This window comes from Oncorhynchus kisutch, linkage group LG1, assembly GCF_002021735.2.
Source record: "Oncorhynchus kisutch isolate 150728-3 linkage group LG1, Okis_V2, whole genome shotgun sequence".
NCBI classification, from domain to species: Eukaryota; Metazoa; Chordata; class Actinopteri; order Salmoniformes; family Salmonidae; genus Oncorhynchus; species Oncorhynchus kisutch.
This window is the reverse complement of record NC_034174.2, coordinates 70,001,222-70,025,512: the sequence shown is the minus strand read 5'-3', so window position 1 is coordinate 70,025,512 and position 24,291 is coordinate 70,001,222. Positions and strand designations below refer to the sequence as shown.

The 24,291-nt window shown below is 43.8% G+C and overlaps 1 protein-coding gene across 1 annotated transcript in view; it reads left to right on the top strand.

The window, feature by feature from the left end:
- The first annotated feature begins 44 nt into the window (after positions 1-44).
- The window catches only part of LOC109907938 (SH3 and PX domain-containing protein 2A), a 107,619-nt gene continuing 83,372 nt past the window's right edge, over positions 45-24,291 (top strand). The window contains exons 1-2 of the mRNA XM_031831354.1: positions 45-597; positions 10,659-10,739. Coding sequence (XP_031687214.1) covers positions 526-597; positions 10,659-10,739 — 153 coding nt within the window. The 5' untranslated portion in view covers positions 45-525. The remainder of the gene's footprint in view (positions 598-10,658; positions 10,740-24,291) is intronic.

Below are 24,291 nucleotides of genomic sequence, written 5' to 3'. Positions count from 1 at the left end.
CCCCCCCCCCCCCCCCCATAAAAAAAGATTTGCTCTGCGCCTTGCTTGCTTCTGGAGGCATTTGGCTGTGAATTCGGTGGCTTTTTCAGTCTACCCCAACCCTATATAGCCTACAGGTATGCACCCCTCGCTGAAGGTATTGTGGTCCAACACAAAGGAACTCGCTCCACTTTCCTATTTGAGGTGACCTCCTTCTCAGCATGCGACTGCTTGCCAGCCTGCCTTGTTGTCCAACGTGAAGATATCGCCTTTCGGATTTCGGGCAGAATGTTTTAGCCATTTAAAGATATATTTAAATTGATAGGGACTATGATATATTCTGCATTTGGGTATATTACGCATACTCAAGGCAAGACATTTGATTCCCTGCGCCGGAACATTAGCTAGAATCGACAACCCAATCAATGAATGTCCTTATTGAATTCTTCTCCAACGTTTCTTGAACTGCAGAGGCTATAGCCTACTACAGGAACTGGGATATTGCATTTATTGTGTGTGTACGCTGTAGCCATTTCCAACGTCAAGATGCAGTTTCGGACAGTGTTGGATGTAAAAGTCGTGGACGTGGAGAAGCGGCGCAATCCGTCCAAACATTACGTGAGTAGGATACCCCCTCACCCTTTATCTACCTACCTGGGTCCATTCAAAATACGAACTACAATGACTACCTCATACATTCTGTATCTATTTATGAATAGAATACACGGTGAAAGGTTTCACCACTTATAGCCTATACCAGTCATCGCAGCTCATTACAGTTTTGATTAAACTAGCCAATGATTCATGAGTTATTGATTCAGTCTGCCAATCAATATCTCCGTTTATCAAATTGTGTAGATTATATATTCTGTGTATGGCACTGGCCTCTTAGAACATATATGTCATTCCAGTCATTCATTTGAATGTGTTATAGCCTAACAAATGAATATAAAGAAGGGTTATAACTAGTGACAATACAGACACTATAAGTAATGACAGGTTACGACTTGTGGCGTATCTTTTTCAACAACCTGAGAACCGAACTGTGATGCTTTATTCAACTGGAACTAATATAGACTAGTTTTGTATATCTCGGGAGTTTCTTAGAATGCCACATCTGTAGAGACTATGTCATGAGAATGATAACAACCTTTGTTATAAATGGTGGTATGACATACTACTTATGACTTAAGTTGTTCAGTTGATAGAGCATGGCAGTTGTGGGTTTGATTCCCGGGGCCACCCATTCGTAAAATGTATGCACGCATGACTGTAAGTCGCTTTGGATAAAAGCATCTGCCAAATGGCATATATTATATTATTATATTATAAATCACAAGACCTGGCATAGTTTATTGCCAATTCAAGCTAAAAACACATTTAATGAGACAAATTCACTGTTTAGTACAGTACCTCCTGTCTAGAATCATGCAGGCAATAGCCAAAGTGAATGATAGGATAGACTACCCATACATGTTTATCATGAACTCATGAATTCAGTAGTCCTCCTCTGTGTTGTACAATTGAACACAGGGCTACTGTAGTCTACCTATGGGTCCCTCAAGGCAGCTTACTGTACTCTTGGGAAAGTGATATTTTTGAACTTTGCCTACAGCAGGCATACAAATCAATATCTCATTACACTCCAGACTCGTGGGACTCGACACATGGCTAACAAACAAGTTGTTATCAATCTCATTAAATATGATCATACTCGATGTTGTCAACTCAAACACTCCATGTTGCTGTTGAAATAATCATGCACTCAGGCAAGTATATTATATTTTCAGAATTTCCCTGTAGTGTGCTTATACATCAATATCTCTTTAAGATTTACACACATGCAGGCTTTTGGGATGTTGTAGCTTACAGACCATATATTATACCTAACCTGCAAGGAACATCATGCACTAACAGCCATCAGATCCACATAGACCTACTCAACCATTAGACGTACTACATGTATTGCACATTGTTAGTTGTTGCTGGTGATTCCCAGGCCAGTGTTGTGTTCAGTTGTGTTTTGGGGCTGTGCAGTCTCATGGGCCTCTCTCTGGCCTAGTTTCCGTTGCTACCATGCCCCTGGGATCACCGCTAGCTAGTCACTGTGAGAAGAAACTGGAGGGAGTAATCCCCAGACTGTCTCACTGTGTGTGTGTGTGTGTGTGTGTGTGTGTGAATGAGAGAAATATGTGCTTGTGTGTGAGAGAGAATGCGAGATAGAGAAAGATTCTGTCCCTCCACCAATCTCAACACTGTTGGTGAAAACAGCTGGAAACGCTTATCCTATGAGAACAGAGTGAGGGGGGTGGGGGGGGGGGGTGAGACACAAGTCTTTGTCAGGGGTGAAGTGGTCATTTGACCCAGGGGGACACATCTGCTTAGACACAGAAAATATTACAACACCTCTTCTTTCTTGTTCAGGTGAGACGAGTGTTTAAAGAGCTGGTAGCAATCCAGCAGTATTTGCTTTTCAAATGAAGCCACCGCTACTCAATAAACCCAGCAACATTTGGAAACCTTTTGGACGTCCCTTTAGTCAGAACCAGCAGTGCTAGTTGTTGTTTAGCATCATAAAACAGGCCTCCAGGGGGTCGTTTCCTACTCAAATATTTATTGAGCCATCAAAAACAGAATGATGACCTGAGTGAAAAGGCCTCTGTTTTCCAATGGTTACTGCTCACTGAGAGAATCACACTCGAGGGTTTTTATTAGGCTGGGCTTTAGGCTTGGCCCATTGTTTTCCTCAGTTTGACGACGATAGGGTCCAGCAGGAAAGAGAGTGGTGTCTGTATGTGTGTGAGTCAGGGTGCTGTGCTGACGTCTGTCGTCAGTGAAGTCATTGTACTCTGTTCACTTCACACAGGCTCGCCCCGTCACTGAACAAGAGGCCTTGGAAGTGTGTGTATGGTGAAGGAGTGTGTGTGTGCCATTTTATCTGTCCTCTCTTCTAGCTAGAAATGAGAACTCATACAAGCTCACATCTCAGTCTTGTTTTATGCAAACAGTCGGTAAAATTTGAACAGAGTGTGGAAAAAGGTCCTTTCATTACTCATCACCCTGATCTTGAATTCCCTCCAAGCCAACCTGAAACTACAGGACCTGGTGTCCCTGGAGGAGTTCAAAGGACAAATAGATGAACAGGTTGTTGAGACATGTAGTTGTTTCGAATTGTCACTCGATGTCACTAGTTTGCGTTGCCTTGTTAGGAAGCATGTGGTTTTAAATCACACACACCACACACATACATCTACTGTTTGTTTTCTGTTGTATTTGTACTTTTGCCAGTGTCTTCTGTCTGTGTTGTCTGTTTTGTATTACATAGTCTTGAACCATTTTTTATCCCCTGTCCCCACATGAAGCGTTCTGCCTCTTCAGGCCGTCATTGTATACTGACCCAAAAATATAAACACAACATGTAAAGTGTTTGTCCCATGTTTCGTGAGCCGAAATAAAAGATCCCAGAAATGTCCATGAACACAAAAAGCTTATTTCTCTAAAATGTTATGCACAAATGTGTTTACATCCCTGTTAGTGAGCATTTTTGCTTTGCCAAGATAATCCATCCACTTGACAGGTGTGGCATATCAAGAAGCTGATTAAACAGCATGATTATTACACAGGTGCACCTTGTGCTTTGGACAATAAAAGTCCACTCTGAAATGTGCAGTTTTGTTACACAACACAATGCCGCAGATGTCTCATGTTTTGAGGGAGTGTGCAATTGGCATGCCCACAGGTATGCAGGTATGTCCACCATAGCTGTTGCTGGAGAATTGAATGTTCTGAAACAAAGCTGTAAATATCCCAGTTCTCCCATAGCCTGCATCACCAGACATGCCACCCATTGAGCATGTTTGGGATGCTCTGGAAGGATGAATACGACAGTGTGTTCCAGTTCTGCCAATATCCAGCAATTTCGCACAGCCATTGAAGACAACATTCCACAGGCCACAATCAACAGCCAGATAAACTCTATGCATGCAGATGTGTTGCGCTGAATGAGGCAAATGGTTGTCACACCAGATACTAACTGGTTTTCTGATCCATGCCCCCAGTTTTTTTTTAAGGTATCTGTGACCAACAAATACATATCTGTATTCCCAGTTATATGAAATCCATAGATTAGGGCATAATTAATTTATTTCAATTGACTGATTTCCCTATAATGAACTGTAACACAGTAAAATCTTTGAAATTGTTGCATTTTGCGTTTTAAAATTTTGTTCAGTATAAATAAGAATGTGTCATTAAGTGACTTGCCTGGTTAAATAAACGTTACATCAAATAGAAAGGAGAGATCAGTGGATGTTATTACTGGAGCCCTGAACACATGTTGCTGAATGTCTCAACCACCGACAGATGTTGTCTAGTCACTTTGGAGAACTTTATTTGCCTGGAACAATCGGGAAGTCTTCTTCAACCTCAGTCTTTATGAACACTATAAAACGACCAGATTATTACAAGATGGGATGTTTATTAGGCAACACGTCTTAATCATCACCAACATGTACAAACTGTTATTTTTTAAATATTTTTTTACAATATAAAATATGTACTGTAGCACATCCCATTCTTTTGATATCTAGTAAACCACATGAAACATTGCCTCTGGCTCCATGTCATTTCTGTATGTCGACACATTCGGGAGTCATGATGCGAAGACGGACAACGTGTGTGGGGCTTGCAATGGTAGTCCTTGCCCTTACTGTGAGAAATTGGCCATGCAGTATACTGCAACTGTACCTCACTGTGTGTGTAGTCTAGCGAAGTGGCGATTTCAAAGTCTCTAGGATTGCGTAACCCGAGCTGTACTGTATGAAACAGGATACAATGAACAACTATGTGAATTGTTCTACTGTACATGACAAGACAAAGCAGAGAGAGGGAAGGGGAGAGGGAGGAGGAAATGACAGCTGAATGGACACTTTTCCACTTTTTCCTCGTCTCTCTCAGAAAAACTTCTGTTTGCCTGGTCCAGGCCTGCACTTCCTGTTTCTTGTTGGCTGCTGCACTCTTAGAAAAAAGGGTTCCAAAAGGGTTCTTCGGCTGTCCCCATAGGAGGACCCTTTTTTGTTCCAGATAGAACCCAATTTGGGTTCCAGGTGGGACCCTTTTGGGTGCCATTTAGAACCTTCTATGGAAAGGGTTCTACATGGAACCACAAAGAGATTTACATGGAACCAAAAGGGTTCTATCTGGAACCAAAAAGGGTTCTTCAAAGGGTTATCCTATGGGAACAGCTGAAGAACCCTTTTAGTTTCTAGGTAGCACCTTTTCTCTAAGAGTGTGGTTAGGGAGAGGAAGAGAGAGAGAAAGGAGGCCTGCGCTTCCTATGCCCTGGGTAGAGAAGGTAGAGAGAGGCGAAGGATGTGGAAACTGGAACTCACCACAGTTTTAGGAGGGATGGTTGGGTTGGTGAGCGATCAGGGGCAGTATATTGGCAGAGCTAATGCAAACCTGTATTAAATGGGTTTCCCACCATAGATCCACTGCCAAACCAAAGCCCTTGGTCTAGTTAAAGTTAGACTTAGATGGCAGGCTGGTTGTTTTTGTTCTGTTGGTACAGTATGACCTGGTGAATGTGTAGAGGAGACACACACACATGGACACACATGCGCACGTCTTCAAGCTGTCTTGTCATCCGTAACCTCTTTTCATCTGTTCGGTTAATAAATCTGACTCTATTAGCTTCGTTGTGGTTACTATGGAAAGTGGATTTCCCTTTAGATCTATTCTCAAGCGAATAGTATTCCCATCCTTGCACTTCATTCAATCCCCATGCATAATCCATATAAAAGTCATCTGGCTAGCAGTATGTAATGCCTTTCTGTTTTATGTGTTAGGTTAAGTATAGTGTTTTAGGCGGGGTTCGGTGTAATTTTGTGGCTAGGCCCACAGTCTATGCTCCACCAAGCCCTCTGCTTAGCCTTCCTCACTCTTAAAGTGGGAAACTGGGGAACACACGGGTTCTACAGAGACAGTAAGTCATTTTCTCCATTCGTAGACATAAACTATTGTAGTTTGGTTTATTCAGAGTCTTACATTGTGGTTGCTAGTCACTACATGTGGTGGGAAAGGTGAGTAATTTGTGAAAAGCTGAATAAAAGCTGTCAAACAATAACTAAGCGAATCATTGCCGTGTAGCCTATGATTCATGGTTGATTCATGGAAATAATCAGAGATCCAATTTGCTCTTATTCGTCTTTCTCCGAAATGCCGGACATGAATGAGACTTTTGTCTCCCAAGCTGAAACCATTTGCATCACAGCAAGAGAAGATGACGAACGAGGGCTTTCTCTTGCTAGATCTGGGACACTGGGTGTCTGGGACACAATCTTGATTGATTCATTTGTATTTGTCCATGCATGTACTTTCCCTCTTTGTTTTCGAATGTCTCATCAAACCCCTTTGGCTGTTGACATGAGAGCAGAATAGAATAGAATAAAAATTGAATAGACAGAATAGAATATATTGTTGCTGTATTTTATTTCATTTGGTTGCTGATGTCACAGGGTATTCAGAGAGTAATACATGTAATTATATTGTAGTAAACTATTATAAATACTTAAAATAACAGTAATGAACTGAATCACCATTTATATCCGAACTAATGACCTTAACCTCCTATTTATATGATATATTATGTAGTCTGCTACAGTGATTTACGATTTAGGTTGGGCCCATTGTTTCCATAAATCTCCCCCACCCATCTATCTGTTAAATGTTCCGGTTGCCAAACCAAGAAGTGGGTCTGATGGTAACAGCTGATCTTTAGAAGCTAGTGCTAGCGTGCCAGCCAGTACAGGTTTACGACTAGATTGCCAAGAGTGAAGGAAATGTTTAATGGTGTTCAATCTGGGTTCTCTGTGTACTGTAAGTACAAATCAAATACATTTTTATTTGTCACATGCACCGAATACAACAGGTGTAGTAGACCTTACAGTGAAATACTTCCTACAAGCCCTTAACCAATAATGCAGTTTTAAGAAAAATACAAAAAATAAACAATTAAAAGTAACAAATAATTAAAGAGCAGCCGTAAAATAACAATAGCGAGGCTATATACAGTTAGTCAAGGTAATTGAGGTAATATGTACATGTAGGTAGAGCTATTCAAGTGACTATGCATAGATAATAACAGAGTAGCAGCAGCATAAAAGTTGGGGGCATTGCAAATAGTCTGGGTAGGCATTTGATTAGATGTTCAGGAGTCTTATGGCTTGGGGGAAGAAGCTGTTTAGAATCCTCTTGGACCTAGACTTGGCGCTCCGGTACCTCTTGCCGTGTGGTAGCAGAGAGAACAGTCTATGACTAGGGTGGCTGGGGTCTTTGACAATTTTAGGGCCTTCCTCTGACACCGCCTGGTATAGAGGTCCTGGATGGCAGGAAGCTTGGGCCCAGTGATGTACTGGACCGTACACGCACTACCCTCTGTGGTGCCTTGGTCGAATGCCGAGCAGTTGCCATACCAGGTGGTGATGCAACCCATCAGGATGCTCTCGATGGTGCAGTTGGTTTTGTCGTGCCCTCTTCATGACTGCCTTGGTGTGCTTGGACAATGTTAGTTTGTTGCTGATGTGGACACCAAGGAACTAGAGTGTAGTAGAATAGGGGGTGTTATGCAGTAAAGGTCATGTATAAACTTATTTATAAATATATATTAAATATAATGTTATCTACATTGTCTCTTTTGTTTTCTGTTTTGAAATTGCAACATTGTTTGATTTGCCCAGAAATGCATACTATTGAAGAATTTCTAACCGTATGGCAAGGCCGGGATTTTATCTTGATTTGAACGGTGCGGCAACACTTGACTACCCACCATCTGGGATTCCATCAGCACACCTTCTGTTGCTGGGAAGACAACTCACTCTTATAACACTGTGTTGTTGAAATGTGTTAAACCTGTGTAACATTAGAAAACAAATCTAACTCCCTCTAACTGACAACTAGGAAGTAACTTTATGTGTGTGTGTGTTTGGTCCCCTAAAATAATGATTCAGAGTGTTTTGGCTGTGTGGACCATCAGGTGCTCACGACTAGCTGTACTTGAACCATGAGTCAACCTGCAACGCATCTACATGCTATTTTAAAGCATTGCTGGAATTTTTTACCCTCATCTGAGAGTCGATTGGAAAAAAAAACTTTTCAAGCTGTCAAAAAGCACTATTCTCCACAGTCAATCCTATGTCAATCCAGAAATATAATTGAGGTGACACCTACAGTGTAGGTTTGTTTTGCTTTCAGGTAGTGATGGGCTGTACTAGGCTGTTAACTCACATTCAATCCCATTCACTCCCTGAGGGACGACATAGTCTATTTTAGGTTGGGACGAGGGCATTAGGTTTAAGCTTGATATTTTGGGCGTGGGTTGTGTGGTGTGGATAGACTAGTTCTGTTTTTCATTGTGGTTCCTATGAGGATAGATCCATCTGTTCTGCTGGTTGGGATGGGATCGTTTTAACTAAGTTCTCCCTCCCTCCCTCTGTTGGCACATCCCAGAGAGGTTTTGCTCCACGGTCAAATTAAGCGGCCAAGTGGCATCGGGTGGTGGAGGAGGGAGGATGGCAACATGCCGGTCAGGTCAAAAGCATTTATAGAACAACACACCCACTCTCTGAAAGTCAGGGCAAGCCCACACACACTTGCTTGAGGCGTACACACGCACGCACACACACATACACACACACATACACACACACACTTGTGGGGTGTTAGGCACACACACCATGCAGCATGCAGCTCTTCCAGACCCTCCAAGGGAAATGGTGTCAGATAAAGTCCATATCTATGTGGATTGCTATGCACTAACACTTTCTTCATTCATCTAACCTCCCTTAGTTTTGGCTTTCCATTTTGATTCATTACGTAGTTTTTTGTTCGGCCTTGAACTGTAAAAATATGGTTTAATGTTTGGTGATGTATAGTGTTTCTGGTAAAGGATAGCCTACTTCACTGAAGGTGGAACACAACATGTGAGGTCCTTACAGAATAACTTGTCTGTCTGACTACAGACTCTGTAAAGACTCCAGTAAGTAAATTCACCAACCCTCCAGTGCCACTGACTCTGGCAGCAGCAATGCAAGTCAATCCAAGCCTTTGAAAGGGTTAAGTCCTATGGAGTCACTAACACCTCATTAGCTAGCATAGCATAGCATGACAGACTTCAAGTAGACATCGCCATAGGAGTCGCTAACAGGTCATTAGCATAACACAACAGTGGCTTTGATTTTAGCATAACATTTCCATGGGAGTGAAAAGGCTAGTGCTGGAGCCGCTACTCGCTAACACAATACAAATCAAACCAAGCCGTTGACACTAACCCTATGGAGTCACTATCACGTCATTAGCTTAGCATTAGCATGACATACTTCCAGTGGCTTGGGTGTTAGCGTAACATTTCCATGGGTGAGAATTGTGAAAACACTCACGTTGGAAGCTAGCCAGCAATAGCTGGTGTCATTCCAGCAGCAACAAGCAGCAACAGAGCTTTGTTCTTGGGAGAGTATTTTGTTTCAAGTGGCTGATTCTCTTACGCCAGGTCTCTTTTGTTTGGGGCTAATTCTTCTAATGCTAGCTGTTATGACTGTTCTTGGCAGGTTGCTGCAGGGACCAGTGTGTAAGATGTATTAGGATGAGGGTTCGCTGTGCTCGTAGGCCAGGGGATTAGGGAAACACCTGTGTCTGACACTTCACAAGGGGAACTTGATTTTCAATGGCCAACATATCATGAGGTGATTTTCATCTCTAGGCATAGTGAAGATGGCTATATTTCCTGAGGTGAATTGTTTCTATATTGACAAGTCGACGACATTTAGTGCTCAAAGTGCAACCATAGGCCTACACAGTGCTGTAGCTTCATTTAGCCTATTTGGTTGGCTGACAAAATCTGTGAACATGTTTGACATGCTTTATGATTATGAAGTATATGGAATCTCTATGATCTTAAAACAAATTGTGTGTTTTTATAGCAGAGATTGGGCTGAGAACAATGAAGCCAAAGGGCCAATGGTTTAGGTTTGGGACTTAACCTCAATGTCCCCAGTACTATAGCATGTTAGAACTGTGAAAGGCTATGTTCAGTAGCAGCCCTGATTTTAACAGTCATGTTTTAACGTAATGTTTGTTGCTTGCTATTTTGTGACTTCAAATAACCATTTCACCAGATATCCTACTGTATATTGGCACAACACTTCCTCTGTAGATATCCATCATAAACTCGAGTTCCAACCCATTCAACCGTCCTGACTGACCTCTCTTATGGGAATTTTCCAGACTCCTTGATATCTTTCCTATGTTCCCCTATGCAAGATTAAAGCCGGAGATGATATCAGCATCAATTACATTACCGACCCTTCGGGTCTGGAACATAACGGTCGGTTTCTACACGTCATCTATCATATAAATATAGTTACTGGAAGGAACAAAGAGCCTCAGACAAAAGCCCCATCCACTTGAATGGGAATGGCTGTTATAATTGTAACTCGTGGCTGGGGCAGGAAGTGCAGAGGTTCAATTGGTGGAGAAGGTGAATGAGATCACCATGATGTTCACCCGCTATTACACCTTGACAGATATATGTTTGTGTCATTGACCTTTGAAGTGCAGGGGTTGCTGCCTTGGTATGCCGTGTGTCGGGCCCACTGTGTTAACCATGCGCTCTTCTCTCGTTGCAGGTGTATCTCATCAATGTCACATACTCTGACAACACCTCCCACATAATCTACAGGAGATACAGCAAATTCTTTGACCTTCAGGTAATGTTGACTCTCTCCTGTCCTCGCCTACGCTCTTCAGTGGATATATGTATTTCTATCCGAACATCTGGTGTTATTGAGACAGAATCATAGCAGATCAGAACGTCTATTTTTCAATCTCAAAACGGTATGCTTTCACTGTCCCTTTTTTGAGATTATACTCAGAGCGTTGTGAGGGATTATTCTGTAAAAACATTTCTGCACTGCTATTCTCCACACATGGTTGAGTCAATGAATCAATGTGAGTTTTAGTAATTGGTCTGGGAGTGGGGGAGAGGTATGGTCTGTATCTCTTGTAGCCTCAGAGACGCAGTAGTGCTACAACACGTACACACACACACACACACACACACACACACACACACACACACACACACACACACACACACACACACACACACACACACACACACACACACACACACACACACACACACACACTCATCTCTGCCTTGGCCCCAAAACGTCAAGGAGCTGACAGGCTGTTATATAGTAATTTAATGTACTGTAGCATGTTTTATAGCGGCCTGCCGAGGGACTCTCAGGTGATGTGTGTGTGTGTGTGGTGACTATTGGAGCATTTCACATAAAAACTTACATGACTCTTATGTTTAACATGCCAAAACTACCCTTGAGTTTTGACCTGTATTTTCTTTGGATTGGGAGCTGGCCTGCTGCAGTAAAAACCCTGCAGGTTGAGGAGATTGTGTGTGTGTGTGTACATACACTCTCTACACCCCTGCTCTTTGCAAGCTGATAGGCAGAGTAGCAGCATAGGTCTTAGGATCTCCCGGTCATTCTGGTCAATATGAAAGAGCCATACATAGAGAAAGACTTGGGTTGATCTCAATAGACTTAGTGTGCAGCCTGACAGGAAATGATGTTTCAATCAGGGGAGGAAGGTTCCTACCCTCAAAGGTCCCATTGATAACCAGTGGGTGCAACGGAAAATAGCCTCCCCATTGGAAGTGATTACTCCCAATGTGTAATAAAGCAAAGGTAGAATAATAAACAGGGTTGACTGAGGAAGTTTGTATCTTGGTTCCACTGCTGAAACGTAGGCTATGAGGAGATATAGGTGAGCACACACACACACACACACACACACACACACACACACACACACACACACACACACACACACACACACACACACACACACACACACACACACACACACACACACACACACACACACACACACACACACACACACACACACACACACACACACACACACACACACACACACACACACACACACACACACACACACACACACACACACACACACACACACACACACACACACTCACACACACACACACACACACACACACACACACACACACACACACACACACACACGCAAACACACACACACACACACACACACACACACACACACACACACACACACACACACACGCGCAAACACACACACACACACACACACACACTCACACACACACACACACACACACACACACACACACACACACACACACACACACACACACACACACACACACACACACACACACACACATGAGGGGTTCAAATTGCTGCTTGGGAGCTAATGGCCTCTAATGGGTTGTGGATGGTTTCACACAGAACTACTCAGTCACCAACAGAAAGATTGATTTTGTTAGCTTTTCTGATTGAGAAGGGCAGAGGTCCTCAGACTAGGTGGAGAGTCCAAACGTCCCCTAAACTAAGTCTATAGTTTATTGTGTTGTCAAAGAAAGCAGCATTCACAACCAAATGCATTTATTTATTTATTCAACCTTTATTTATGCAGGTTTGTCTCACTGACATACAAGGTTTTGCGAGAGAGACCTGTTAAAACCTTGATATAGGCTAGTAATGACTAGTTTTCAGTCTAGCACATCTGGCTATGCAACTGTTAATATAGCTGGCTTTGAGGATCTCTTAATGTCGTTGATCGACACAAGAGTAGGTCAAGTTGCCCCTAAAACTTCCACCTCAAATCTGAGACACACGGCTGTAGTCAAAGAGACTACCATTGGCAACAATAATTGGTCTTCTCTTAATACCCTCACACAAGGGGATGTTATTAACTATTAACTAAGCCCTTATGCCAGGAGAAAGAATATACACTGGAAACGTCTGTCTTTCATCTCCCTGTCTCTCTTTTTCACCCTGTTGTTTTCAGACAGACCTAGAGCCTCTCTTGTGTAAACATGTATCTGGTCCAAAGAGACCCCGCTGCTCCCAGCAGCCTTTGCAAACCCTGAATGGGCAGCACCTCTCTATATCCACAGGCAGAAGCTGCACAACTGTTATTCACAACAGCTGACATAATGGATTTAGAGGACGGGAGCTAGTTGACTTTGTCCCGATGGCTCAGATGGTTACAGTGTGGTGTGGAGAAGGCTAACGTTGCGGGTTCAGTTCCAGCTCGGGCCACATGCACGGACTGTGTGCTCACTGTAAGTTGCTTTGGATGAATGTGTCCACCAAAATGACCAACTACTGTGAGGGGGGAGAGTTCCAAGCCGTGTAGGTAGACAAAGCACCAGAAGTAGTTAGCACTCTGTACACATGTAGAATATCCCATGACCTTTGACCTCTGACCTCTCTTTAAGGTTAAGGGTTTTGTGTATTGGTGACACAGGACCAGAGTGTAGCATAAATAAAGATATTTGGCCTCGGTTGAATGGGTAAGGTAATACAACCCTTAATTGCATTTAGAGTACACTGTAATGTGTTTTCTAACTCGGTGAGTTTATGAATGCATTAAGGCACTGGTAACAGGATATATATTAGTGCTAGTGGGTGCCCACTGTAGTCTTTGTGTGTGTGTTCCTGTGTGTGTGTGTGTTCCTGTGTTTGTGTGTGTGTGTGTGTGTGTTGCCAATGCAGAGAAGAAGCTATTAACTGGTGATAGAGAGACTATTCATTTCAAATGATACTAGAATCTCACAACAGGGAACCATCTCCTACTTCATCATTTGGATTATTTCCCCCCAATTTCTCAGCTTCAAGGACAGGGTTGGTCTCTCTCTTTCTTTCTTTAATTATCTCTCCTCTCTCATCTCTTTTCTCTGTCTTTCTTTCTCTTTTATTTATCTCTCTCTCGCTTTCTCTCGCTTTCTCTCGCTCTCTCGCTTTTATTTATCGCTCTCTCTCTCTTCTCTGGCTCACTCTCTCTCTTGCTTTCTCCCTCTCACTCTCTCTCTTCTCTGGCTCAATCTCTCTCTCGCTTTCTCCCTCTCGCTCTCTCTCTCTTCTCTGGCTCAATCTCTCTCTCGCTTTCTCCCTCTCACTCTCTCTCTCTTCTCTGGCTCAATCTCTCTCTCGCTTTCTCCCTCTCGCTCTCTCTCTCTTCTCTGGCTCGCTCTCTCTCTCTTCTCTGGCTCACTCTCTCGCTTTCTCACTCTCGCTCTCTCTCTCGCTTTCTCCCTCTCGCTCTCTCTCCCTTCTCTGGCTCACTCTCTCTCTCTCTCTCGCTTTCTCACTCTCGCTCTCTCTCTCTTCTCTGGCTCACTCTCTCTCTCTCGCTTTCTCACTCTCGCTCTCTCTCTCTTCTCTGGCTCACTCTCTCACTTTCTCCCTCTCGCTCTCTCTCTCTTCTCTGGCTCACTCTCTCTCGCTTTCTCCCTCTCACTTTCTCTCTCTTCTCTGGCTCACTCTCTCTCTCTCTCGCTTTCTCCCTCTCGCTCTCTCTCTCTTCTCTGGCTCACTCTCTGGCTTTCTCACTCTCGCTCTCTCTCTCGCTTTCTCCCTCTCGCTCTCTCTCTCTTCTCTGGCTCACTCACTCTCTCTCGCTTTCTCCCTCTCACTCTCTCTCTCTTCTCTGGCTCACTCTCTCTCTCTCGCTTTCTCCCTCTCGCTCTCTCTCTCTTCTCTGGCTCACTCTCTCTCTCGCTTTCTCACTCTCGCTCTCTCTCTCTTCTCTGGCTCACTCTCTCTCTCGCTTTCTCCCTCTCGCTCTCTCTCTCTTCTCTGGCTCACTCTCTCTCGCTTTCTCACTCTCGCTCTCTCTCTCTTCTCTGGCTCACTCTCTCTCTCTCGCTTTCTCACTCTCGCTCTCTTCTCTGGCTCACTCTCTCTCGCTTTCTCCCTCTCGCTCTCTCTCTCTTCTCTGGCTCACTCTCTCTCGCTTTCTCCCTCTCGCTCTCTCTCTCTTCTCTGGCTCACTCTCTCTCTCGCTTTCTCCCTCTCGCTCTCTCTCTCTTCTCTGGCTCACTCTCTCTCGCTTTCTCCCTCTCACTCTCGCTCTCTTCTCTGGCTCACTCTCTCTCTCTCTCGCTTTCTCCCTCTCGCTCTCTCTTCTCTGGCTCACTCTCTCGCTTTCTCACTCTCGCTCTCTCTCTCGCTTTCTCCCTCTCGCTCTCTCTCTCTTCTCTGGCTCACTCACTCTCTCTCGCTTTCTCCCTCTTACTCTCTCTCTCTTCTCTGGCTCACTCTCTCTCTCTCGCTTTCTCCCTCTCGCTCTCTCTCTCTTCTCTGGCTCACTCTCTCTCTCTCGCTTTCTCACTCTCGCTCTCTCTCTCTTCTCTGGCTCACTCTCTCTCTGGCTTTCTCCCTCTCGCTCTCTCTTCTCTGGCTCACTCTCTCTCGCTTTCTCCCTCTCGCTCTCTCTCTCTTCTCTGGCTCACTCTCTCTCTCTCGCTTTCTCACTCTCGCTCTCTTCTCTGGCTCACTCTCTCTCGCTTTCTCCCTCTCGCTCTCTCTCTCTTCTCTGGCTCACTCTCTCTCGCTTTCTCCCTCTCGCTCTCTCTCTCTTCTCTGGCTCACTCTCTCTCTTGCTTTTCCACTCTCGCTCTCTTGCTTTTTAAAATCTTTTATTTATCGATCTCTCTCAATTTAAGGGGTTTCTTGGCATGGGAACCATATGTTTACATTGCCAAAGCAAGTGAAATAGATAATAAACAAAAGTTCCAAAAGCATAAATACATTTCAAATGTCATATTACGTATACATACAATGTTGCAACAATGTGCAAATAGTTAAAGTACAAAAGGGAAAATAAATCAACATAAATATGGGTTGTATTTACAATGGTGTTCGTTCTTCACTGGTTGCCCTTTCCTTGTGGAAATAGGTCACAAACATTGCTGCTGTGATGGCACACTGTGGTATTTCACCCAGTAGATATGCGAGTTTATCACAATTAGATGTGTTTTTTAAATTCTTTGTGGATCTGTGTAATCTGAGGGAAATATGTCTCTCTAATATGGTCATACATTGGGCAGGAGGTTAGGAAGTGCAGCTCAGTTTCCACCTCATTTTGTGGGCCGTGTGCACATAGCCTGTCTTCTCTTGAGAGCCATGTCTACCGTTCTCAATACCAAGGCTATGGTCACTGAGTCTGTACATAGTCAACTTTTCCTTCATTTTGGGTCAGTCACAGTGGTCAGGTATTCTGCCGCTGTGTACTCTCTGTTTAGGGCCAAATAGCATTCTAGTTTGATCTGTTTTTTTGTTAATTCTTTCCAATGTGTCAAGTAATTATCTTTTTGTTTTCTCATGATTTGGTTGGGTCTAATTGTGCTGCTGTCCTGGGGCTCTGTAGTGTGTGTTTGTGTTTGTGAACAGAGCCCCAGGACCAGCTTGCTTAGGGGACTCTTCTCCAGGTTCATCTCTCTGTATGTGATGACTTTGTTGTGGAAGGTCTTGGAATCGCTTCCTTTTAGGTGGTTGTAGAATTTAACGTCTCTTTTCTGGATTTTTGATAATTAGTGGGTATCAGCCTAATTCTGCTCTGCATGCATTATTTGGTGTTTTACGTTGTACACAGAGGATATTTTTGCAGAATTCTGCATGCAGAGTCTCAATTTGTGAAATCTTGGTTGGTGAGTGGACCCCAGACCTCACAACCATAAAGGCCAATGCGTTCTATAACTGTATTAAGTATTTTTAGCCAGATCCTAATTGGTGTGTCGAATTTTATGTTCCTTTTGATGGCATAGAAGGCCCTTCTCGTTCACAGATTTGTGGAAGTTACCTCTCTCTCTCTATCTCTCTCTCTCCTTCCTTATTTCTCTCTCTCTCTCTCTATTTCTCTCTCTCTCTATTTCTCTCTCTCTCTATTTCTCTCTCTCTCTCTGTCTCTCTCTCTCTCCCCTTCCTTATTTCTCTCTCTCTCTCTCTCTCTCTCTCTCTCTCTCTCTGTCTCTATCTCTCTCTCTCCTTCCTTATTTCTCTCTCTCTCTCTATCTCTCTCTCTCCCTCTCTCTCTCTCTCCTTCTTTGTCTCTGTCTTGTCTCCATCATTCCTCTTCAGTAGTTCAGTTTGTGTTACGTGAGGCCATAGTTGAAAGATTGATTTTTCTCTCACTTCACCTGAGAAGTGGACAGGTCCTATCTAACAACAAGGCACGGGATGGAGAGAGAGGGGTGAGATTAGGTGCAAGGGAAGAAAGAAAGGAAGAGGGACTGTTCTGGGGGAGACTGTGAATGAAATGACACAATCAGTGCCAAGAGGAGGAATATACTTTTTTTTCAGAAAAAAACACACTCACTCCAACACTTTATACTTACCTCAGCTTGACTTGATATATTTAGTAAACACTTCTAACTACTTAATATGTAGTGTAAATAAGTGCCCTCTAGTCAGTGGAAAATTGTACCTTCCATTGCTCTCAAACTTATTTCTGTACCTTCCCACATCCTGTTGATTACAAAACAACTCATCTGAGTCATTAGTACTAGTCAGGCGCATGACTGGACCGTCCTGGCTTGTCTACAGTCATGTTAATATAGTGACTCTCTACTTATGTTCAAGTTATGACCAGTTAGTCGACTACTCTGTTTCCAGGCGTCTGAAAGGAAACCAGTTGGAACAGGAACTAAGTGTGCCCATGGGCACTGGGAAGGACAAAGACATTTATGGGAGCTTCTATTGCTTCTTATACCAATTTAATAGTAATAGTGACAGTGAAAACCCTTTTAATCCGACATATATCTTCAACATATCAACGCTCGCAAATTTTAGTTTAGGTTGTGATTAGTACGTGGAGTTTTTCCCAGTTAGGACAAAGTCCCTTCCCTAATGATGAGTAGCCCCTGTCATTTGAGGAACCTCTGAGGCATCTGTGAATGGGCCTGTGTCCTTCAGTCTGGCACAAGGCTGGTATTTTATAAAAACCCTTCTTCTGAAGGAGGGAACTAACAGACTGACTGATGTTTTTATGAGGCTCTCCTCCATTCTGTATTCCTCTCCACATCCCTCTCTTTCCTCTGTTCGCAAGTCTCTCTGACTGACCATGGCTTCTGACGGAATCTTTAGGTTTCGGGATGTTAATGCTACTGAAGTATGAAAAATCTTTCTCAGTTGAATATTTGAGATTGTTTATTGATAAAAAACATATGGATATTCACATATTTTTCCTTGCATTCCACTTACGTCGTCAAATTCCACTTGCATAGTTGATATATTTTATGCCCTTTGAAAAACATTCACAAAAGCCTACTGTGTAGCCAGGACCGAGGCAGCCCATATTCAATTCAACTCCGCTCAGTAAATTATACAGTATCCCTCTGCCAGAGCTTTCAAAACGAAGGTCGCCCAAAAGTAGAATCCCTTACCCTCAGACCGAGGACTGTTTGATTGAATCACATCTAGACCACACAGCATTATTGATATGCCATCTCCAAGGATGGACGGCGGAATGGCTTCAGCGCCCTCAGCCCCCTCGTTCCTCTCGGCCCTCTCGTCCTTGTGGGTGTTCTTTGGATGTTCTGTACTGTGCTGCTGCGCTAGGCAAGGCAAGGCTGGGCCATAAGGGTTCCCATTGTCTGGGGGTCAGGAATAAAGGACTACTTTATGAGCCCAGAGTGGAGAAAGCGGGAGGGAGGAAGGGAGAGAGAGAGACACATAGGGAGATAGAGCGAGATGGAGAGGGATCAAATCGAATTGTATTTGTCACATGCTTCGTAAACAGCGGCTGTAGGCTGACAGTGAAATGCTTACGCACGGGTTCTTTTCCAACAATGCAGAGTTAAAGATTTTTTTTTAAAGAAAAAAGGAAATAGAAATAGTGACACTAAAAACACTGTGAATAACAAATAACAATAACGAGTAAAAAGAACAAATCAAATCAAATTTTATTGGTCACATACACATGGTTAGTATATATTAATGTGAGTGTAGTGAAATGCTTGTGCTTCTAGTTCCGACAGTGCAGTAATGTCTAACAAGTAATATAACAATTCCCCAACAACTACCTAATACTTATTCCATCCCTTTAGATTTATGTGTATGTAAATATAAATATATAAACATGACTATATACAGGGAGTACCAGAACCCAGTCACTGTGCAGGGGTACGAGGTAATTGAGGCAGCTACAGTTGAAATCGGAAGTTTACATACACTTAGTTTGGAGTCATTATAACTCCTTTTTCAACCACTCCACAAATTTCTTGTTAAAAAACTACAGTTTTAGCAAGTTGGTTAGGACTTTGTGCATGCCACAAGTCATTTTTCCAACAATTGTTTACAGACAGGTTATTTCACTTATAATTCACTGTATCACAATTCCAGTGGGTCAGACGTTTACATACACTAAGTTGACTGTGCCTTTAAACAGCTTGGAAAATTCCAGAAAATGATGTCATGGCTTTAGAAGCTTCTGATAGTCTAATTTACATAATTTGAGTCAATTGGAGGTGTACCTGTGGATGTATTTCAAGGCCTACCTTCAAACTCAGTACGTCTTTGCTTGATCATGGGAAAATCAAAAGAAATCAGCCAAGACCTTAGGAAAAAAATGAGAGACCTCCACAAGTCTGGTACATCCTTGGGAGCAATTTCCAAATGCCTGAAGGTACCACGTTCATCTGAACAAACAATAGTACGCAAGTACAAACACCATGGGACCACGAGGCAGTCATACCCCTCAGGAAGGAGATGCATTCTGTCTCCTAGAGATGAACGTACTTTGGTGCGAAAAGTGCAAATCAATCCCAGAACAACAGCAAAGGACCTTGTGAAGATGCTGGAGGAAACAGATACAAAAGTATCTATATCCACAGTAAAACGAGTCCTATATCTACATAACCTGAAAGACTGCTCCGCAAGGAAGAAACCACCGCTCCAAAACCGCCATTAAAAATCCAGACTATGGTTTGAACTGCAAATGGGGACAAAGATCATACTTTTTGGAGAAATATCCTCTGGTCTGATGAAACAAAAAATAGAACTGTTTGGCCATAATGACCATCATTATGTTTGGAGGAAAAATGGGAAAATTGCAAGCCGAAGAACACCATCCCAAACGTGAAGCACGGGGCTGGCAGCATCATGTTGTGGGGTCCTTTGCTGCAGGAGGGACTGGTGCACTTCACAAAATAGATGGCTTCATGAGGAAGGAAAATGATGTGGATATATTGAAGCAACATCTCAAGACATCAGTTAAAGCTTGGTCGCAAATGGGTCTTCCAAATGGACAATGACCTCAAGCATACTTCCAAAGTTGTGGCAAAATGGTTTAAGGACAACAAAGTCAAGGTATTGGAGTGGCCATCACAAAGCCCTGACCCCAATCCCATAGAACATTTGTGGGCAGAACTGAAAAAGCATGTGCGTGCAAGGAGGCCTACAAACCTGACTCAGTTACACCAGCTCTGTATGTAAACCTCCGACTTCAACTGTAGGTAGGGTTAAAGTGACCAGACAACAGGATAGATAATAGACAGTAGCAGCAGCAGCATATGTGGTGAGTGTGAAAGTGTGTGTGTGTGTGTGCCGTCAGTATGCATCTGTGTGCATGTGTGTGTGTTGGAGTGTCAGTGTAAGTATGTGTGAGTGTGTGGGTAGAGTCCACTGTGTGTGCGTAGAGTCAGTGCAAGAGAGTTAGTGCAAAAACGGGTCAATAAAGGTAGTGTGGGTTGCTATTTGATGAACTATTTAGCAGTCTTGTTTAGAAGTCTTCTGGCCTGGGGGTAGGAGCTGTCGTGCCTTCTTCACAAATGTGTGGGTGTGTACGGACCCATGATAGATCCTTAGTGACGTGGACACAGAGGAACTTGAAGCTGTCAACCCGCTCCGCTACAGCCCCTTCGATGTGGATGGGGGCGTGCTCGGCCCTCCATTTCCTGTCGTCCACGACCAGCTCCTTTGTCTTGCTGACGTTGAGGGAGAGGTGGTTGTCCTGGCACCGCACTGCCAGGTGTCTGCCCTCCTCCCTATAGGCTGCCTCATCGCCATCGCGTCGTCAGCAAACTTGATGATGGTGTTGGAGTCTTGCGCGACCACGATGGAGGAGAGAGACCCAGATTGGAGAGAGTGTTTTTCACCTGCGGGACAGGAAAGACACCTACATGTCAGACACAGGCACTATTCTTGTGCTTCATGCTTAGCGCCGCTGGCGTACAATTGGGCACTTCACAGGACAGACTGGCTCAGGTCTTCGCTCAGGTTGGGACGGAGGGGGAAATATGTAGCCGTTTCCCACAGCCTTGGCGCAAGGGATTAGGAGAGAGAGCTAAATTTAGGATGAATAAATGGAGTGCAGTCCATTTGTGGGACGTTTCATCATGGCCCAAAGCTCACACTGTGGCTATGCTGAGGAGTGACTAAGCTGAGGAGTGACTAAGCTGAGGAGTGGCTATGCTGAGGAGTGACTAAGCTGAGGAGTGACTAAGCTGAGGAGTGACTAAGCTGAGGAGTGACTGAGCTGAGGAGTGGCTAAGCTGAGGAGTGACTAAGCTGAGGAGTGACTAAGCTGAGGAGTGACTGAGCTGAGGAGTGACTGAGCTGAGGAGTGACTAAGCTGAGGAGTGACTGAGCTGAGGAGTGACTGAGCTGAGGAGTGACTAAGCTGAGGTGCGTTTAGGGGGAAGGAGAGAGAGAGAGTGAGAGGGAGGGCTGGAGGGAAAGAAAGAGAGAGGAGAGAGAGACCCACCTAGCCTTCGTTGTTTAGGTTAGCAGCACTAGTGTTTCTCTACTCTCTACTCTCTACGTGTGTGGAGGAGAAGGAGACTTCAGTGTGACTGCTTTGTGTTCTCTGTGAAGAGGTTGAGAGCCCCTTGTCAAGGACTGGAAGTCATTGTGTGTGTGTGTCTGTGTGTGTGTGTGTGTGCGCGCACACGAAACAGCAGTGGTTGGAGTCAGTCAATCCAGAAATATGATATTAGCAAATGGAGGATCCCCTTTGACAGTTACATTTTTAGCAGCTCCCAATTAAGTAGTGCCAGGAATAAGACTGTGTGTGTGTGTGTGCGTGCGTGTGCGTGTGTGTGCGTGTGTGCGTGTGTGTGTGCGTGTGTGTGTGCATATATGTACAGTATGCACACCACTGTGTGCCTGTCTGTCAGTTTCACACTCCAGTCTCCAGTGTGCATATATGTATGGCAGAGAGAATCCTTGCCTGTTTGCATGTTTCTATCTTTATACAGTATAGGTGTGTGTGTGTGTGTGTGTGTGTGCGTGTGCGTGTGTGTGTGTGCATATATGTACAGTATGTACACCACTGTGTGCCTGTCTGTCAGTTTCACACTCCAGTCTCTCATTGCCCTCCAACACTCTTTTCATCTAGTCAAATATTTCCAATGCCTTGCACCGGGCCAACAGCTCTTTCCTGTTTACTTCTCCCACCTGTTATCAGAAGACATATGGCCACTGAAAGACTTTGTCTGTAGCTCTCTCTCTCTCTCTCTCTCTCTCTCTCTCTCTCTCTCTCTCTCTCTATATATATATATATATATATATATATATATATATATAATTACAGGCCTCCTGTTCAACTCAAGGTCTTCTCAGGCTGAGGGGGAGTCTCAGTCGATAAAAACACTTGAAAGGTTTTTGCCTTAAACATCAATAGCTAGTGCTATGGCTTGCAGAGTGGAGTCGTTCAAGGTTTCATAGAAATGTCCTTTGGATTTTATAAATAATACGTTTTTTGATTGAAGGAAGGTACATCTCTTTGTCCGAGAACACAATGCCTAAACTGTTTTTAGTTTGCAGGGTGGTCGCAGTGGATAGACACTACACAGAGTTGAAGGTTGGTTGGAGAAATTGTACTGTTGTGGCAGTGACATCTGAGTATAGTATGAAATAGCAGGGTTACATTTACAGTTACACCTCAGATAATGTGGCTTACAGGATATAGAATACATTCCCATACATTAATAGGGTTCTGTGGTTTTCCTGATCAGGTCAAAGGTTCAGGACCATACCCATATCGGCTACAGGTACAATACTCTAGAGCCGTGATCATCAACTGGTTGGGGGGCCTGAACATAATTACAAATCATTTGTAGACAGCAAATTAACCGCAAGAAGCCCAAACATATATAATATTTGACTAAAACATAATCATTTCAAACCTTGCTTGACATTTGAATACGATCACATATACCGAGTGTACAGAACATTAGGAACAGCGCCCTAATACACTCTCCCTTTGCCCTCAGAACAGCCTCAATTCGTCAGGACATTGAATCAGTTGTCAGATGCGTTCCACAGGGGATGCTGACCCATGTTGACTCCCAATGCTTCCCACAGTTGTGTCAAGTTGGCTGGATGTCCTTTGGGTGGTGAACCATTCTTGATACACACGCAAAACTGTTGAGCGTTAAAAACCCAGCAGCGTTGCAGTTCTTGACACAAACCCGTGCGCCCGGTACCTACTACCATACCCTGTTCAAAGGCACTTAAATGTTTCGTCGTGCCCGTTCACCCTCTGAAAGGCACACAAACACAATCCATGTCTCAATTGTCTCAAGGCTTAAAAAATCCTTCTTTAACCCTTCATTTCCACTGATTGAAGTGGATTTAACGAGTGACATAGCTTTCAGCTGGATTCTATGTCATGGAGAGAGCAGGTGTTCCTAATGTTTTGTACACTCAGTGTACAGCTCTCTATTATGCGTGGGAATACTTTGGAACAGACTTCCAAAATTAAAATCACTTCTATGCCATTGTAATAGCAATAGCTCTCCTCCAGCCTCAGGCCCAACCCTTGGTTAGTGTTAATGAACAACGGTTCAGTCAACAGCAGTCCTGTCTGTCTGTCAGTACACGGCTTCTCATCACTACCCTCGTCAGCCTGGAACGGCCCTGAACCTGGCGTCTCACACTAGTGGTTCACACCGTTAATTATAATCCGTCTGTCTCTCTCTCTCTTTCTCTCTCTCTCCCTCTCTCTCTCTCTCTCTCTCTCTCTCTCTCCACTCTCTCTTTCTCTCTCTCTCTCTCTCTCTCTCTCTCTCTCTCTCTCTCTCTCTCTCTCTCTCTCTCTCTCTCTCTCTCTCTCTGTCTCTCTGTCTTTCTTCCTCGTTTCTGTCTCTTTCTTTCCTTTCTTGTTTTGCTCTTAATGGAGAGCGAATTCTCAACTAATCCGAGGCCCACTCCACCTACAGGTCAAATGCATTAGCTTTCGCACAGCTAGGGGCTAGAGACTTTTGAGGATGGTGGTCTTGTGAGGATTTGTGTGCGTGTGATGTATTGCTGCTGCTCATCCCAATTACCCAGCCAATCTTTATATTACAGATGATCCAATTTCACCCTCTCTCCTCTCTCTCTGGCTTTCCCCCTCAATCGGATTACATCTGATGGGGATAGGCAGGAGGAGCTTTGA